At 33.4% G+C, this 19,504-nt stretch overlaps 2 protein-coding genes and 1 pseudogene across 2 annotated transcripts in view; 1 reads left to right on the plus strand and 2 right to left on the minus strand.

Annotated features, from left to right (window-relative positions):
* LOC110039466 (ACT domain-containing protein ACR3-like) overlaps nucleotides 1–94 on the plus strand; it is a 1,312-nt gene extending 1,218 nt beyond the window's left edge. The window contains exon 4 of the mRNA XM_020744538.1: nucleotides 86–94. Coding sequence (XP_020600197.1) covers nucleotides 86–94 — 9 coding nt within the window. The remainder of the gene's footprint in view (nucleotides 1–85) is intronic.
* Nucleotides 95–1,593: 1,499 nt separating this feature from the next.
* Nucleotides 1,594–4,807, minus strand: LOC110039093 (annotated as a pseudogene).
* Nucleotides 4,808–15,913: 11,106 nt separating this feature from the next.
* Nucleotides 15,914–19,504, minus strand: part of LOC110039474 (transcription factor bHLH18-like) — a 10,947-nt gene continuing 7,356 nt past the window's right edge. The window contains exons 2-5 of the mRNA XM_020744549.1: nucleotides 17,791–17,844; nucleotides 17,242–17,685; nucleotides 16,796–17,170; nucleotides 15,914–15,988 (exon numbers count right to left, since the gene is read on the minus strand). Of these exons, the coding sequence (XP_020600208.1) occupies nucleotides 15,914–15,988; nucleotides 16,796–17,170; nucleotides 17,242–17,685; nucleotides 17,791–17,844 (948 nt within the window). The remainder of the gene's footprint in view (nucleotides 15,989–16,795; nucleotides 17,171–17,241; nucleotides 17,686–17,790; nucleotides 17,845–19,504) is intronic.

Raw genomic sequence — 19,504 nt, forward strand, 5'->3', positions numbered from 1 at the left:
GATCGACCTAAGCTTATATTTGATGTAGTGTGCACTCTGACGGATCTTAATTATGATATATTTCATGGCTCCATTTGCTCTGAAGATGATGTGATAGTTCAGGTGCGCATGATTAATATTTTTGTAACACTTAAATTGTAAATTATATCTGTGAATTTATGTTTTACATTTTTATCAATGCCGGAATATTTTGTGCGGCACACGAATGGGTCCACAATTCTCAGTGAGATGGAGAAACATAACACTTTTCAACGTTTGGTAGCTGCCGTCGAACGAAGAATATCTCGAGTATTTAAGATTTTTTTATAACTTTAGATCAATAGAAATATGATATTTTTTGCATGCTGAATATATATATCTATATATATTTGTTATTGAGCGTAGGGACTAAAAATGGAGATACTTACTTCTGACCGCCACGATCTACTCTCTAATGTGAGTAGGACATTAAAAGAGAACAACTTGTCACTCAAGAACATGAAATTTGCCAAGGAGAACGAATTAATAGTTGGCTCTTTTTACATCATGGATGCCTCATCTTCTACCAATACCAATGCTATTGATCAACAAAAGTTAGCTGCAGTGAGCAATGAGATCGGCGAAGGAGTCTTCTTTGAAAAGAAGAATGACTGTATCGTTAGCTCTTCAACTCGTAGGTGGAGTCTATTTACTCGACTCAAGTCTTTAGGAAGAAGCTTGTGGTCTCACATCAAGCGTTTCTTTAGTACTCTCAGTTTCATTAGATAAAATTTTATTTTCTTATAGTTCATCAACGTCACTTTTTTTCAGCAAATATTTAGGGTAGTTTCTACGATATATTGCTTGTATAGCAACGATTAAATATGCTAAATCTTAGTATTATTTTGTTCCTAATTTTTATAGTTATTGCTAATTTATGTTGTTTTGCTCAATTTTTGTGCGTGTAATATTCTATCTACTATTGGTAATGAAAGAATGAAGGTTATAAAGCTCAAATGAAAGGATTTATTAAATTCAAATGAATGGACTTTCTAGAAATCTTTATGATATTTTTAACATGAAATGACTCACTAATTAATCATTTTCATGTACCAAAATTAATTGCATTAATCACTCAACCAAATGATTGGACCAAATCCACAATCAAGAGATAAAATCACATAAAAGATGAATTTGACTATTAAAATATGATAATAAATGCTGCTTTTTTATATGATATTTTGTGATTATAAAAATTATATAAAAGATAGATTTTATTTTTTTTTTATATTTGGCAGCAGTTTTAATAGTTCTGTCTAACCAATTAATTCTCCCAAACTGAGAATTTATTTTGTTCCTCTTTTTTTGCAGTTAGCGCTCAATTGCTTTTCAAAAAAGAATTAAATAAGAGTTTTATCAGCAATTTAATGCTAGCTATAATAAGGATTTTTCTTCTTCTTCCCATTCCATAAGAGTTGTGGTGGACCTCAGTCCATCACTCATGGCTTCCATCACTTCTACTTTGTTTGATTTCCGCTGTTCAGACTTATTATACTCCCCACTACTACTCCCCACTATTCTATCATATGGTTACAGTACGTAGAAATTAAATGCATGATAATGTTGTCACATGAATTAACGGATGCAAAATTCAAATGTAATAAATTTATAAATTATTTAAATAACCAAGAGGGTGGTCGACAACGAACTTTTACAGGAAGGCCCTTAAAAAACTGCAGAATTGCAGAGCCCTTCGGATGGTCGGGCTCAGCCACCTCCCAGTCAAAGTTGAGGAGAAAATGGTGGAGAAATATGGCTGTCTCCATTCTGGCTAGTTCTTGTCCTGGGCATTTTCTAAGTCCTCCACCAAATGGCATATATGCTGTGCTTTGAGGATTCCTCTGAATAAATTAAGAAGTGATTATGCATCTTAGCCCCTTCTTTTTTTGATAAATACATTCTTCATGATTCAATTAACATACCTTCCATCTCCAGGGATCAAGTTTTTCAGGATCTTCATACACCGAGGAGTCCATATGGGCTGATACAAGCAGTAAAATCACACTCCATCCACTTGGAATATCGTAGCCTGATTAAACCAAGGGTATAAATTAAATTAAGTAAATTTAATTTGGATTAATTATTGGCTGTAATTAATCATTAAAAAGATTCTTCACAAAATATGATATATTCCGTATTTTCACTTTACATATATACCTTTGTAGTGAATATCCGGGCTTGCCTTTTTCCTAATCAACTTTATGATGTTTCCCAGACGCAGTGACTCGCTAATCACCTTTATAAATCGAAGTTAGTTTAGTTAATTACTCTCCAATCCTTGGACTAATTCCACAAATCAACAAATTAAAATAATATCATAATTAAATAATGACTGAAATAGTTTAGAAGAAATATGATGATTGCTGCATGTTGATGTGAAATAAAATATTTTTATATATTTAACAAAATAAAATAAGTAAATAAATGTTTAGAATAAAAAGAGAATTAATCTTTGGGCTATGCAATAAGGGTTTAGACCATTAATACATGATAAAAGAATTAAGTTGCTAAAATTAAAATTGATACTTACGCATTGAGTGAAGCTCATTTTCTTATAGTCGTCCCATGTCAGTCTTGTTGCCGCTCCTCTTTCCATCTTATTCTTCATTATGCCAACATGTTACTCTTAATTATGCCAACATGCTCTTCCTAATTATTTGGTCATACAAATGAAATCAAATTTAAATACTTTTCAATGATGAGAATAATGATAATAAATATAGTTTTCAATGGTGAAAATAATGATAGTAAATTAAGCAATAATTGAATTTGAGCTTTGCACTTACCCTAAGTTGCTCCAAAGCCATTGGGCACTGATGGAGGTAGTAGATAGACAAAACAATGGAAGTAGTCGTCGTCTCGTGTCCTCCAAAGATTAACCCGAGCAATAGATCGCCAATTTGCTCGACATTAAGGTTTGAATTTTGGAGAATGTAACCTAAGAAATCCCATTGCTCAAACTCATCCGTCATCATCTCTTTATCTTGGATCCTCTTCTCTAATACACGATCAAATTTGCTTAAAATAGCTTTTCTTGACTGCACAATTAGAAGTCATTCTATCAATTAAAAAAAAACTTAAATTTAATTTTATTATGAGTAAGGGTATCCAAAATTGACCTAACATGCTAACTCGACCCGAACTCTACTAAAAAAAATATTTTGGTTGGGTGGGGTTCAGATTAAATATCCTAACCCATTTAATTTTTCTAATTGGGTTTGTGTCGATTCGCCAATCTAAATAACCCGCCAACCTTAAATTAACTTAAAATCGACCTGACAACCCAGAATTAACTCGAAATTCACCTAATTTTAACTTGAATAGAAATTCACCTAATTTTAACTTGATAACTTGAATAACTATTATAATTCTTTTGTTAAACATGTTAAATGAGTCAGATTTTGGTTGATGGGTTGAAGGCGGGTCGGGTTCGATTTGAGAATTTTAACCTGTATAATATTCAGGTTAGATTCAAGTTCAATCTATTCAGGCTGGACATCTCTAATGATGATGATTACGAGCCTTCTCATAATTTGACCAAAAAGGTTTGGCCCACGGACCGAAATTAACATCCCTAATGATGATGATTATGACTCTTCATATTTTTACTTTAAATTGTTAATTGCTAGAATTTTTTAAGCACAAAAATACCTGAATTGCCTTCCAATAGGCTGTTCCAGGAAAATAGACAGGAATGGCAAGTAGACCTTTCATGAAAGATGTGTATTGTTTTCGTAGCTCTTCAGCCTCTTTGACCCCGGGGCTCATGCTAAGCACATTCTTCACTATCACATTGAAAGTAACCTACAAATCATGGCCAATTTATTATATATATAAGAAAAATTCAATATACTCAATCATGTTGTAGTTCATATTAAGTTAATGGAGAAAATATCACCATCATCCACACATCCAATTATCCGGACATAATATTTTCTCAAATTAAGGAAACATGAGTGATACATAAATGATTGTCAAAAATATAACAATTTGTAGGAGCATATATCTTCAATCATAAACCTTGCAAGCTTCCTCTTTCAAGGGAAAGGGGGTGTTCTCCTTCCACTCCTTCATCGTTTCTATGACCGTCCGATCGACATCAGAGATGAAGAGCGTTTTAAGCTTTTCTATACTGACAAAGCTAAGTGCGAGCGACCTCAAATAGTGATGCAACTCTCCATTGACTATGGGCACCGAAGACTTTCCCAAAATGTGGGAGAGTGTCTTTGGGCCATGCTGCTCGAAGAGCTTCCCTTCATTGAGGAAGACGAAGCGTTGAAAGTCAACGTCTGCGGAGAAGATAGTCGGCTCTCCCAATATATGGCTTCTGTAGATTTTGCCATACCTACGTGAAAGTTACATTACAACATTTAATTAAATCGGTATGATTATAACAATCAATATCACTCTGCTTTAATATTAATAAGCTTTTAACATTAAAGAGAAAAAAAAAACATATCTTGATTAATATAGGTGTACTATTCTTTATTTGGGGAGGGAAATAATTAATATTCTTACTTGTGAATGTTATGCTGAGCGAAATCTCCATGAGAGTTGCAGGGTGAGGGCTTAAGGAAAGAGAAGTTCTCCCAGATTGATAATGTCCACCCCATGCTTCCTGGTGGAAGATTCATCCCTTTTCTCTTCCATTTTAAGTAGCTCTTTAAACATACGACTTGCCACACTATGCCAGCAGCAAAAGCAGGAAGAAGAAGTAGAAGAAGAAAAGACTTAATCTCTAAGGCAATGGATCCCATTTCTATGATCACTAATGATTTTGCTTCTTTGATGGGACGATCATATATATATATAAGAATGAAACTTAGCAGAGGATAACCAGCACAAAGTTTAAACTTTATTATTATTATTTTTTTAATGTGTATAATAAGAGACATATTAAGTTTAAACTTTATTATTATTATCTGTAAGGTATATGTATATATTAATTTAATGTTTCTGCAAAATATGTGCAAGAAATAGACATTATAATTATTATGTTCTGTTAAGCAATCGCTTAATTGAACTGTTTGAGTGCAAGTTATAATTATTTAATAAGTTTAAAGTTTAGCAAGAGCCATTTCAAAATTAACTACCAGATTACTATTGCCGAGAAGTCATTTGAAAATCTGTCGGCAAATACATCACACATTTTTTGTATACTTACATATCTGACACACCTAATTTTCATTATTATAATTATAATATTTTGATGGGATGAAAATGTATATTTCTTTTTCTTAATGTAAGTTATAAAGATATTTTTAATATGATGCTAAAGATTTGCGCTTTAAGTATGTTATTATATAGTTTAAGTGTTAAGATACTTATGTAAACATCTCAAAAGAAATTTAAATATACATATATATATATATATATAGACACAGACACAGATCGATCTGAAAATAAATTTAATTTTTTTAAAATTCGTGCAGGTTATTCTTACCTAATTGTTTTTTTCTGTTTACAAGATTGTCTCACCAAAGTAGCAGAATAGATAGAAATGGGATTCATTACCTCACAGATTAAGTTTTTCATCTTCTTCCAGCTTTTGATGTCGGCATAGGCTTAAAGAACTGCTTATAATGGAAGAGAGAAGAGATGAATCTTCCACCAAGAAGTATGGGGTGGACATTATCAATCTGTAATTGCCTCTTTGATGAGACGATCATACATATAGAAATAAAACTTCAATTTATTTTGAGATGTATATATATATATATATATATAATACCTAAGATATGAATTTAATGTTTCTACCAAGATGTCTGACAGAAAACAGCGACGTTATATCCCCAATACTGACGTTATAACTAATGTATTTAAAGCAATTGCAAACGAATAGTTTAAATGCGTGTCTACACGTTAGATATGTAAATGCTTTAAAAATTATATGGTATGGTATGCATCTAATTCAAATAGGGCATATAATAACTAATAAAACTATTCAAATAGTGCATAAAAAGACAAAGGAATTTTTTGTTAAAAAATGTATCATTAAGACAATATGGGTCTATTTGAGATGGCTAATTTTTTCATTGGGTTAGGTTTCAGACTGCCACCATAGATAGTTGTATTTAGGTACTTATTTTTTTGTTATCTTACAAGCAACCCGAAATGGCCATACTTTTTGAAAACCAACATCAAACAAAAAAATATTTGTTGATTTCTAAATGTTGCATCCATCCAAGCTTAGTAGAGCCAAAAAGAAGAGCAACAGGATGAGAATTAGCTTAATATAGATAAATTTTTTAAATTTATTATGAAAAAATTGTGATTAAATTTTGCTCACTGTAAATTTATGTTTTAATGCATGTTCTCCAAATTTATGCTTTCGAACTCTTTATTGATGTTCCTTGCACTAAAATGTTTGTTGTTTGGAGTGATATTTTGGTTCAAATTTCAAAATCAGAGAGAAATCATATTCTTATATATTTAATCAGGATAAATTTGATAATATGTGAATCAGGCCTTTGGCCGTATGATTCATGACTCTATTTTTAACAATGAGATCATGGGTTGGAGCCTCAATTCCTGCACTTAACAATTATTACATGAAAGAAATAATCAATGTGTTTTCATTGTCTCTTATTCCGAAAGGTTTATCTCTTCTATCCAGAGTATATATATAGCACTCAACAAGCACAAATAAGAAAAAAGGTTCATCTCTTCTTATTCCGAAAGGTTTATTTGTTCCATAATCTGATATCTGTTCACAATTTTGTTGTTGATAATAAATGCTCTATTTCATTTGATCCTAATGGGTATCAAATCAAGGATCTTACAACGAACAAGGAAATTCTTGAAGGAAGCAACAAGCAAGGACTATATTCTGTTCACATTCAAGATGCTTTAACTGCTCGAGTCAGGACAGCAAATAAATGGCATCAAAGACTCGATCAACCACATTCTGAGGTTCTTAAATAAGTCTCTTAACATACATATTTCCACTGATAAATGTATCACTTGCACGTCTGCTAAAAGTCATAGACAATCTTTACCTTCAGTCCCTTAGAAAAAAGTTCTTACTTTCGGCTCCTTCTTATTCTTACACTTCACCATAAATGGTTTGTCTTCTAGATGGATGTCTCCAATGCCTTTCTATATGGTCAACTACAAGAAACATTATATATCAAGGCTCCGTCTACCCCCTCTCATGTGTGTCTAAAACAAAAATCGATCTACGGTCTGAAACAAGCTCCAAGGAAGTGGAATGCTACCTTTACCACTCAGTTACTTAAATTCGGTTTGATCACAAGTGCGGCAGACCCATGCCTTTACATTTATCATCATAATTCTCACCTACTTAATCTTCTTCTCTATGTAGACGATATTCTCCTAATAGGCAATTACATCGGCGTGATATAACACTTTCAAAAGAAACTCCACAATACTTCTCAATGAAATTTTCAGAGTCATTTATGACCTTCCTGTTACGAAATATATATACCAGAGCAGTTGATGTCACATATATATATAAATCAAACAGAAGAATGATCGACGAAGCGAAAAATAGAACGAGAAAAAATTACACCAGAAAAGAACACACAAATTTACGTGGTTCGACAAATTACCTACGTCCACGGAGTTGCAGAGGATTTTACTACTTGAGGAAATTTACAAATTTACACCAGTCGATCACCTCGACTTACAAGAGGAATCTCTCACTCTTCGTTGCTCTCTCTCTTCTTCTCTCTCTGTTCTTCACTCTATACACCGAGATATACCGAAGAAAACTCTACACCGAGATACACCGAAGAAGACAAACCTACAAGAGAAATAAACTCAATTTATCTTCTGCCACAAGCCACCAAGAAGAAGCCTAGGGAGAACAATATTTTTCTTCTTCCTTCTACCGCAAGAAACTACTCCTTCTTGCACTTCTTCTCTTCCACTGTCCCGTGGAAACCCGAAGAACTCTTTCTCTATCCCTAGGAAACCTAAAAAAAAAAATCGTGACTTCTTTTGTCTTCCAGATATGAAGGAGAGCCTCTCTTTTTATCACAAAGAGAAGGGAGCGAAGGGATGCTTCTCTTGGCGAAATAGAGGAGGCGGGAACGGTTTCTGGCGAAGAGATGCTTCTCTTCGCAAAAAAGAAAGCAAGAAATGATTATTTGTGAAGAGGTGTGATCATTCGCGATCTGAAGCGTCGTTTCACGAAAATAGAAGAAGAGACGGGAGCGGGAGTTCGCGAGTTGGGTGGACCGAACTCCACGCCAGCGCTAACACTTCCTTGTGATCAACAATACTCATACACCATATAGTTACCATCTCACTCAGACTAGCTATGTCTCTGAAATTCTACGTCGTGCGGGCATGAAAACCTGTAAACCAGCTCCCACCCCTCAAACTGTCGCTACCAAGAGTGTTGATGACTCCTCTGCACTCCTCTACTCATTCAATATATCGACAACTTAGTGGTTTCTTACAATATCTTACTCTAGCCAGACCGGGTATCTTGGTAGCATTGAAATTTATTCTCGGCATCTTCAACAACTGCTTCAATCTCACTTCTAAAAACTTAAGCATCTTCTATGTTATCTCCATGGCACTGCTGATTTTGGATTGCCGTTTCAATCTGGTTACTTTAATCTTCATGCCTATGTCAATGCAAGCTGGGCTAGTGATATGAATGATCGATGATCAATCACCGGCAACTGCACCTCTATCGATACTAACATTCTCTATGTTAAAAATTAACCCACATTGGTGAGGTCTTCATCTGAAGCTGAATATCAGGCGATAGCCTCAGTGGTGACCTAAGTTATATGGCTACGGATGCTTCTTCAAGAGTTTCAAGTCGTCAGCCCTCAACTCACTACAAATTACTGTGATAACATCTCTACTATGGTCATAGTTTAGAACCCCAATTTTCATGTGCAAACCAAGTATATTGAAATCGAGTATCATTTTATTCGTGATCATATTCAGTCTAAAGAAATCACGTTACAGTTCTTGCCATCAGTGGTCAGCTAGAATATATAATTACTAAGGCTCTTCCTACTTTGTGGTTTTACATTCTCAGGAACAAAGTAATAATATCTCCCACGGATATTATTAGTTTGGGGGGGTAATAGCAAACATGACTAACCATTTATGCATGGTAGGCTTTAGTTTATTTCTTCTATACAAAAATGGCATATGTAATATTCCACATTTTTTTCCATCTTAGGTTGCTAGCTATGACCTATAAGTTTTTATGTAGTGGTGGCTTATTGTGCACTGGAATAACACTTGTTATGTTTTCCTTCTGTCTATCCTTCCTTCTTTTTTTCATCCCTCTCTTCTTCTTACAGTGTTCGACTACAACAGGATTTAAGTTAAAATGGGATTTAGTAAATCCGGTAAATCTGAACTTATCAAATCCATATGTAGTTAAACCCGGAATAGTGTTTGGTTTAGTTAAAGTTAAATCCAATTAAATATGTATGATGAGTTTAACATAAATCATATGAAATGGGTGCTACAAAACACCCCCTAATATTCATGCATAGCACTCACGTTTATATGATCCATAAAAAAATATCATTATTATCCTTTTTAAATGTGAAATGCACATTTTCTTGCATAAATTTAAAACACCATGTTGAATCTTATTTGTCTTTGAATCACACTAAAGGAATAGAATGTAAAGGAAAAGAGAGAGGTATAGAGAAGTGGACATTAATGAACAGAACAAGACATGTCAATTGTATCTAATTTTTAAAATGATCTCCATATTTATAGCGGAGAGGATAAATGTGATAATGTTATATATTTACCTTAGTTTCAAAGGGGATGTATTAGATATTTTTGGTATTATACATTTATGAGCTTATTGTCCAGTTGTTTTCTCTGGCTCGACCAGCTAAACTTAATTGGCTTCAATTCGGCAAGCTTAGCTCGACCGACTTGGATCCGCTCGGTCGACTAAGATTTGCTCGATCCACAATCTTGATTTATATGAGTCAACCGCTATTTATGGTCTGACTGTCAATTTTTTACCTTTGATGAGAAGCCATTGGGCATTCTCAGGATGGTTGGAGATGCTAAGGAACCAAATTTGCCTTAGATTGACTCTCATGTAATAGTTGGCCCGAAAGTCTTTTTGCTTGTCTTATCTGAATGACTCATTCATTTATCTTCCACATGTCTCAAATCAATCTCATGATTCATCCGGCTTTGGCATTACTGGCTTTGGCTTGACAATTTCGCTTCGTCAAACAAATGTGCCTCATGTTTTTCTGTCGATGGGCCCTCCTTTATTGTACTCTTTTTTTTTTTCAGGTCAATCAAATCTCATTAGGATTAGTGCTAGCAGTTTTTTTGATATATAAACCAAACTATTATAAATAAAAATTGAAACTTTAGGATTTATGTCCTTATTATTAACTTTTTAAAAGAGAAATATATCTTTTCATGCATAAATCTATGCCACAAAAATTTTATAAATTTCAAATTTTAAATGTTAGAGATATAAATACCTAAGAATTGTGTGGCACGCATGCAAATCTTCCCCTCCTTTTTTCCTCTTTTTTTTTTACAGATTTAACCATGAGGCCTTGCAGTCTGTATCGGTTTCATCCCTTAATTTTCTAGGCAGGAACATGCACATGGCAACTTGGAAAGGCGCATTGTGTAATTTATAGCTTTGTTTCATTTTCCAGCTATTCTTACAATTATTTTTGCCAGTTAACTTTTAAATTTTTCTATATTTAAAATTGATGGATTAAATATCAATCATCCATTAAGGCAATTCTGATAGATTAAAATGGTAAATTATTGTAATGGGAGAGGATCTCTAAACTCCTAAAAATTAGGAAGATTTACATAAATACCAGTCAATTTTTATATTTGTATTTACATATCTAACTCCTTCACCTATTCAGGAAAGATGCATTTCACTTTTACAAAGTCCAAAGTGATTTATTTATATGTATGAAAGAATACTTTTCTCATTTATTCCTAAGATTTATATATGGTATGCTAAATATAAAAAAATGATTATGAGAACCTCAACTATTCATAATATTTTAAATTTTCACAGCTTAAGTTAACGAGCCGAACACGAACAAATATTTGTTCGTTCGTGTTTGGCCCGTTTTGACTCGAAATACTACTAATCAATTATAAGAGAAGGGACAGACAACATTGTTCTTCCCCAACCACACACACTGTAAACTTTCAATAATATAATAAACAAACCATTTAATTACATTTAAACGGGGTTGGAGAGTATCTTACTGATTTAAGGAAATAAATTAATGAAATGATATATTTACTAATTAATCATAGTTCTCGAGATAATAATTCTCTTAAGGATTGCCCGAATTTATTTCATGATTTGCTTGTTGGTTGTCCGCAAGGCATGCCTTGTTATGCGTGATTTTATTCATTGTTATAAAAATAATTTAAAATTAAGTAAAAAATATACATGATAGAGAGAGTTTGACATCATAACTTCGTATGAATATGTGGAAAAGAGAGATAAAAATGCCCAAATTTTTTTATGTGAAAAACTCGAAATAAAAAAAATGAAAAGTGCTATGGCTTAGTTGAAATAAACCAATTAATATACATTACACATATAGATGATGATCTCCCTCGTAATTGCAGTAGGCATAATATAACATACAATTTATGTAATTGCTGGAGCCAAAGTCTTACATTATCAATGTTCATGTCGACGGTATTCAAGGGATATCGTCGGATTTGTGTTCATTTTTTTCGCAGTTAAAATGGGGTCAGTAATATGTTTTTCGTTTATGTAGCGTCGAAATAATCCGCCATATTTTTTTGCCTTTTATTTCCATCGACTCTACGTACTATGACTGTGTTTGAATTCCTTACCTACAACAACAACAACAAGTTTTTGTCCCGCACTAAGTGGGGTTGGCTAAATGAATTGTTTTTCTCCATTGTGTCATATTGAGTGTCATACTTTCATTATTCTACTATATTAAGATCATTTTTATACAACATTCACAAGTCTTTTTAGGATAACCTCCACCTTTCTTAACATAAGTCAAATATGAAACATCTACTCTCGTAATTAGGTCATCAATTAGTCAATGTTTGATGCGACCAAACAATCTAAGGGGACACTCTCTAATCTTCTATGCCATTGGAGCTTTAACTATTTCATGGATATATGCATTTCGAATTTTGTCTCTAAGTATAAAGCCGCTCATCCACCTTAACATAAGGCTAAACTTACTTTTATGCTTCTTTTATAGGCTAACATTCTGCACCATAAACCATTGCAGGCCTCACCACAGTCTTATAAAATCTATGTTCAAGTCTAAGTGGTACTTTACTATCACATAATAGCTCTTATGCATTTCTTCATTTCAACCATCCAACTTTAATTTTACTAATAACATCCCCATCTATACCACCATCGTTTTTGACAATAGATTTGACATTACTAAATTGTTCATTCCTTTTAACGACTTGACCATCCATTGTTATAATGCGCCACTAGATCCACTACTACTAAAATTGCATTTAATATATTTAGTTTAGATTTACTCAAACGAAAGCCTTTAAACTCTACGGTTGACATACATAATTCAAGTTTTTCATGAACTCTCTATAATGTTATCCACTAGAACGATATAATCAACAAAAAAACATACACCAAGGTGCATTCGATTGTAAATGTTTGGTAAGAACATTCATAACTAAAGCAAGAAAAAAAGAACTTAAATTTAAAGTCAATCCCTAAATTACTTACCTATAATTAGGCATATACATATAGTAGGATACATACCTTTCTCAATGTATTCTGATTGGAGTGAATTTGAAGGATGAGAAATACAGGAGTTTTGATGTGCCTCTATAAGCCACGTACCATTGTTGCTTTCCTAGCTAGCTCTAATGGTGACTGCATCGTGATGTTTTGTTGACGACAGCGATGGTTTTGAGTAAAACCGGGAGGGAGAGGGAGGAGAGCGCGGGCTTCATGAAGAAGAAGTAGAGGGGCAGAAAAGAACAATGATGATTGGCGGGCGGGAGTAGTATTTTAGGTTTTTTGCGTCAGATATTTTGAATGCACTTAAGTAAGGCAGAATTCGTCTTATTTACATCATATTTTACGTTTTATTCTTGCGCCTAAATAATTCGAGACTTTTCAATAAGGCTTTTTTGTCTCTTTATTCAACTCAAATTCGATGCAAATTACTCAACTCCGCTTTACGTTTCGTTTTAAGAGTACAATTTGCGTCGAATTACTGAACGCAAAATGGACTCAAAAGCTACATCAAATACTAAAATTTATTTCGCGCTACTTCAAATCAGGAACTAATATTTCTGTCATAAAATTTTGAGGTAAAAATATTTTTTGTTTTGTGTCAAAATATTTTGACGTAAGAAAATGAATAAATAAATTAGATATTATTCTTATTATTATTTTCTTTTTTTATTAGAATGGTGATGAACTAATGAAGTTTTTATTTTTTTATAATTTAACCCTAGCCCCTTAATTTGACCATTGAAATTACTAAAATCAATCATCACCAATGCAATGGTGAGATCATCTCCCATGATACCATATCTAATCAAATAGTTCATTTGAGACATAACTAGCTATTGTACCATCATCAACCACTCGGATATGCCCATGTCAAATCTAATTGATTAGTTCATCTCAAGGGCAGTTTTATCTAATTATAGGTTAATTATTCATGCTAGGGTGTAATCTCTACTTCCAATTATGGATAAATAATTTTATAGGATAAGCAACGATGTTTATCATAATATATCAAGATCTTACCAATTATATATATATATATATAGTATGATAAGATTGACATAGTATGTACGTTTAAAAAATTCAGAGTTATGTAATGTTCAGCTTGAGTTTTTCAATTTGAGCCAGCTCATTTAAATTTTGAGTGGATCGAGCTAGTTTCGAGCTGAAAGGCATCCGAATAACTCAATTTAAGCAAACTCATGACGACTTCTAGAAGACAAGCCCGGCTCAAAACCAATTTACCAACGGCCCTTTCTCTAAGTAAATAATTTGTTAGTGTCAAAGAGATTAATAAAAAGATAAGTACATAATGTGTCTTCATCAAGTTGTCACAATTAATGGACAATTCATTAATGATATCTCAACTTCACCAACCAAACCAGCTTCCCATTATGTTAATCTTGAGCTGTCAGATAACTATTAATATATATATAAAGTTTACATTTTGTTTAGTAATGCAGAAGATCATGTCACATAATCCAAAATGACTAAACAAAAAGCTTCACGATTTGCAGTATATAAGTTTTTGTCTGTTTCTGAAAAAAAAAACATCTGGAATATTTCCTTGGACCATGGGCTGATTAATTGTCATTTTCATAGAGATCTTAGCAAAATATGATTTTCAAAGAATATTTAATAAATAGTTAAAAAGAATAAAATCTCAATGTTACTATTTACTTCTGTTTGTTTCATGCTATTCAAGGTTGATGCAATATGTCCATTTTTAGACGTGTAATCCATCTCTTTAGCTATGTCATGCAAAAATTATGACTTTTCTATCCATATTTTAATGTTGGTTGTACAAAATATTATAGGCATTTTATACATATGAGTATGTTGCTCGGCTGTTCTTTGGTTCTGCCGGATTAACTTGTTAGGCATCGATCTGGTAAAGGCATGAGAAATAATTGTAGGAGCCAATATGATGTGAAAATTATTCACAAATAGATACCCAAAAAGTAAATGTTTACACTGAATAAGACATTATAACTTATTTCGATATTTATTATTCAAATTAACGACAAATAAAAGGAGGGGGAGCCTCTTACATTTTCTTAAAACAAGTGACAAAAAAAAAAACACAAACTCATCACTTAAAAAAAGGGAACAACAATTAAAACTTATGAAATGATAGGCCTCAATGTCTCTCTCCCTCTCTCTCTAAACTAAAGAAAGCCAACATTTGGATATTTCTCCCCATCATTTCAAGTTCTAGAAAGGTGAGTAGCTGATAGAGGAAAAAGAAATGAAAAAAGAGGCCATTTATTGGGAAAGAAAAAAAATCCTCTCTCTAAACTAAAGAAAGCCAACATTTGGATATTTCTCCCCATCATTTCAAGTTTTAGAAAGGTGAGTAGTTGATAGAGGAAAAAGAAATGAAAAAAGAGGTCATTTATTGGGAAAGAAAAAAAATCAAATGATTATTATGTGTGTAATGCTCATATAGGGAGATGATTATGAATTATGTATTATGTATTATAACATATTCAAAATATTTTAAATATGTTGCATGTCATAACTCATAATAAAATACATATTAATACATTAATGTACGCCTTTAGCTCACTAGATAATCAATCAAAAAACACATCTAGATGACATCAACTTTCCCAATCTTAACATTTAGGTCCCCAAACCGACTAACATGGCAAGCTCTTCTCTCCTCACAACATGGTCATCAAGGTTTACCATGCAAAAAAGAGTAAAGATAGAGATCAAAGGTTAAAAAGAAGTGTGTGGAGATTGGAAACAATAAAATACCGAAGCAAGTGATGGCCTGATCTTCTTCTCAAGGAGAGATAGTTATTAACTATGATAGAGCTACATGCATTTCAATATGTATTATTTTATATTTTTGTGGATTATGGTATATTGAAAATTATGCATAATAATACATAATAATATACAATATTACATATTTAAATACACACTTAGCTCTACTTATTTTTTACTATGGAGAGGAGATTCATTGATGGCCTCGTTTCAAAAGCAACAAACCCTAAAAAAGTCTAAAAGCAAAGTCTAATCAACCATTAGCCACAAATTTCTACTTCGTAGACTAATGATATAAAAAAGACTAGAAGAAAAATTAAAAAAAAAAAGAAAGAAAATTGAGAAAATTAACTCAGCACATAAAAAGTCAAAATAACTAAGCTTGTGCTGCTTTCAATCGAACAGTCTGAAGGCTGAACTTAACTTCCTCACCAGATCCTTCACTGTCATAGAAAACCCATCCTCAATCTGCAAACAAATTCAAAAATAAGCAAAAAAATTCAGTAAAATCCAAAAGTTGAATCCCTTGATTGCTACGACCTAATTATTTTTCTTCACAATAATCTAAAACATAACAAAATTATATCTTTTTTCTTAATTTTTGTGCCAATGATACTGAAAAATAAGTTAATGTAAGAACCATAACTTTCTGAACTAAGTCAGATTGAAATAGTTTAAAGAGTTCCTCAGAAAATTTTGTTTGGAAATCCTCATCACCTTGACGTATGTGTTTAATAAAAATTTAATGTCATATAAATATGCTTTCACTTTTGAAAAACTACTAATGATTGTATTTCTAATGACATGCTAAAAATTTGATTACCAAGCATGCAAATATAAATATTTAGATTTTAGTCTCTAGTCCTTCAATTTTTCTTAAAAGAAGCTCCTATCAAGAATTTGTAATAGCATCTTTGTTTATGCAACTTTGTTGTGCATGGACAGTATGCAGCTTAAGGGGGACTGAAGTGCTAGTCGAGCTCATTTTAATTATGAGAAAATATTACGTACAGATAAAGGCTTGATGGCGCAGTACAATACATGTTATCATGTTCTTAATATGTTCTACTTTAGATGTACCATGTCATCATCAAATCATTGAAACTTTCATTGGAACTAAAATATTGTTAAAAAAAGAGAGAGAATAATTTTAACTTTATACATAGTAAACAATTTGAATTTTGTATTTTAAAATATCTCTTTTTCATATCAAAATATAACATTAACAACATAAAATAAATAATCTCAAATTATAGGTGTTCGACGAAATGCCACCTGAGCCATCACTGTGATATCAAGAGACGACGCCGCAAAAGCCACCGAACTGACGCTCACCAACGCAAGTTGAAGTTTTTGGATCTCTAAAAGCGCTCGAACCAGCACTCCCCTTATATTCTCGCAGTGGATTTTGATCAGCAATGACTTTCCTGAGAGCTTAACTTCAATCTCAGGCAGCCGAGATCCATCTCCGGCGAAGTTCTCATCGGAGGAAGAAGCCTCGTTTTCTTCTTCGGCAGAGATGTGAGATTTCTTCACGAGAACAGCAGTCTCAACTGTTCTCTTGGCTGCTTGCTCCTCTAGAGTTCTTACTTTGTCTTGTAGTGTTTTTAGGTACTTTATTGCATCCCCTAACACTGATGCTTTGTCCATCTGTCAGGTTTTAAATTAAGAGTTAGAAATTATCCTTGCACTTTAAGAAATAAACAGAGAGAACTCAGTACCTTCTTGAGGCCAGGAACAATGGCTGAAAGAGCTATAAATCTCTGGCTCAACTTCTCCCTCCTCTTCCTCTCAGCTAAAATATGATCCTGGTTGTGTGAAGAATTAGGCCTCTGCACCAAGACCCCTGCTTCCTTCTTCTTCCCCTGCGAAGCAGCCGCCATGGCTTCATAGCTTCTCTTCAAGCCAATCGATGGATTCGCAGCTCCTATAACCAGGTCCTTGTACAGCTCCGACGTCTCTCTTCCGAAAGAGAGCATGCTCACTGACGATGTTTTCGGGACCTTCTTCGAGCTTTCAGTGGCCGCCATGGCTCCACAGGAGTCGATGGATGAGCCGCAGCTGTGTGCTTTGCTTGTAGCAGTAAGGTTCAAGGAAAAGCTCTCAGATGAGAGCGTTTTATCCAAGTCATCCCATAGGAGATGGTCCAGTGAGCTCAGTTCCCACTGATGATAATTTGGATCCAGCATTCCCTTTAATAAATATGAAATAAAACATCCTTTTCTCATATATATACAAATTTAAAACGAGAAGTTAAATCTAAAGAAAGCCTTACTGTTGTCTCCGAAAGCCAGCGTCCAGCTACTGCTTCTGAATCCATGGATCTGTAAAGAGAGATCGAAATGATTACAGCAATTCAATCATAATTCAAACTTTCAGTACACAACGGATCAAGAAAGAGAATGAAGTAGAAAATGAAGGGAGAAGTGAACAAAATCTTGCCTTTTAGCCGAAGCTTAGTTCTTTGTTTTACTTTTGTCTCAGTGAAAGAAGAAAAGATTGGACTTTTTATTATGGGGCAGCAGTCAAAAAGAGAATAGGAGTCGAAACTTGTTTGAAATCTCTCTTCTGTTCAGGAGAAAGGCATCGTCTTCCTCCACTATTATATAAAGGGGTGAGATCAACTGCTACTGTCTTCTCTAACTCACCAACTTTTGTCAATCTCTCATGGCAAGTGTTCTTATCTTCTTGCTACTTTTTAATGACTGTGGGCTGGCGTTTCATTAAAGCTTTATGAATGCAACCTAAAAATTTTGTTAAGGGATGTGATAGGCTGTGTTGATTTGAGATGTCAAGCTATGGGTTTTTTTTTTTCCAACTTGGAATTAACTTGTCTTATTAATTAGGTCAAGGTTTGAATTTTATGAATTTTAAGGTATTAGAGTTTGTGATTAAACATGGGAAGGTGGGACACTTTTTTCGGCGTGCATATCTTCACTATTACCTACGAAAAAACTGTCGGTCATACGAACCGACGATTACAGGTGACTCGAATTTTCTTGATAAAAGTTACAACATAAAATTGTTAGATAACTGTTGATACTTTTATACCGTCAGAATATCGATCAGGCTTAGAATTAATGACAAGTGTTTCCGTCAGAATATTGGTGTTAAACCATCAGTAATATTAAAAGTGACAATTTTTCTTGTAATAACTGACGTATTGTGGCAGTTGGAAAAAGCCTGAATTCTTGTACTCTTTTTCCCTATTGTATGCATCCACATCTCAAAATCAGACTATGCAGTGGTAGACTGATTACCATAACTAGTAGATGTTGGCTTTAGTTCTACCTATGGCTCTACATGTCTTGAATGTGCTACCACTCCTCCTATATAATTAAAACTAATGATTAATCGACATTTTACATTGACCATCTACAAAAAAAGTGTGAAATCACCTTTTTTTTTTACTTAAATTGATATGTCAATAGTTATTGAAGAATCACTATTGCATCCATGGATGTTTAGTTGTTGGTGGTCGGTCAAGCTCCTATGCCTGTGGACATGAAAAAAAAGAAGTGTCGTATAGTAGCACCATTGAATTATCGAATATTTAATGAATCTTACAAACTTTTGATAGCGCTCCATGTGCATGATTGATCCTTTAATATGGAGTGCGGTACCCCATGCTCCCTCGGTCCTCCTATTTTGTCGGTTTGTTGCCCTCTTCCTCCTGATAATTAAAAAAGTCTCAAGCTCTGGTCAACTGCTCCCACACCTCAGAAATAAGTCGGATATGCTACTAATATTATGGTAGATAGTAGAATGATCCCTATAAATTGAAAATTATATAATATTTATTAGTATAACAGAATAAATTGAAATTATAATTCTAATTCATGTTAATTAATTCTACCTCAAACTCCCTAAACTACATGTTCCAAGTTGCAATCGAGATTTACTTCCAGGAGAGAGACGAAGAATTATATCTACTCTGAATGATTACGCGTGACGGACTCCTTGGGTTGGGAAGGGGGGCGGGGG

Source organism: Phalaenopsis equestris, unplaced genomic scaffold (assembly GCF_001263595.1).
Source record: "Phalaenopsis equestris unplaced genomic scaffold, ASM126359v1 Scaffold000002, whole genome shotgun sequence".
NCBI lineage: Eukaryota > Viridiplantae > Streptophyta > Magnoliopsida > Asparagales > Orchidaceae > Phalaenopsis > Phalaenopsis equestris.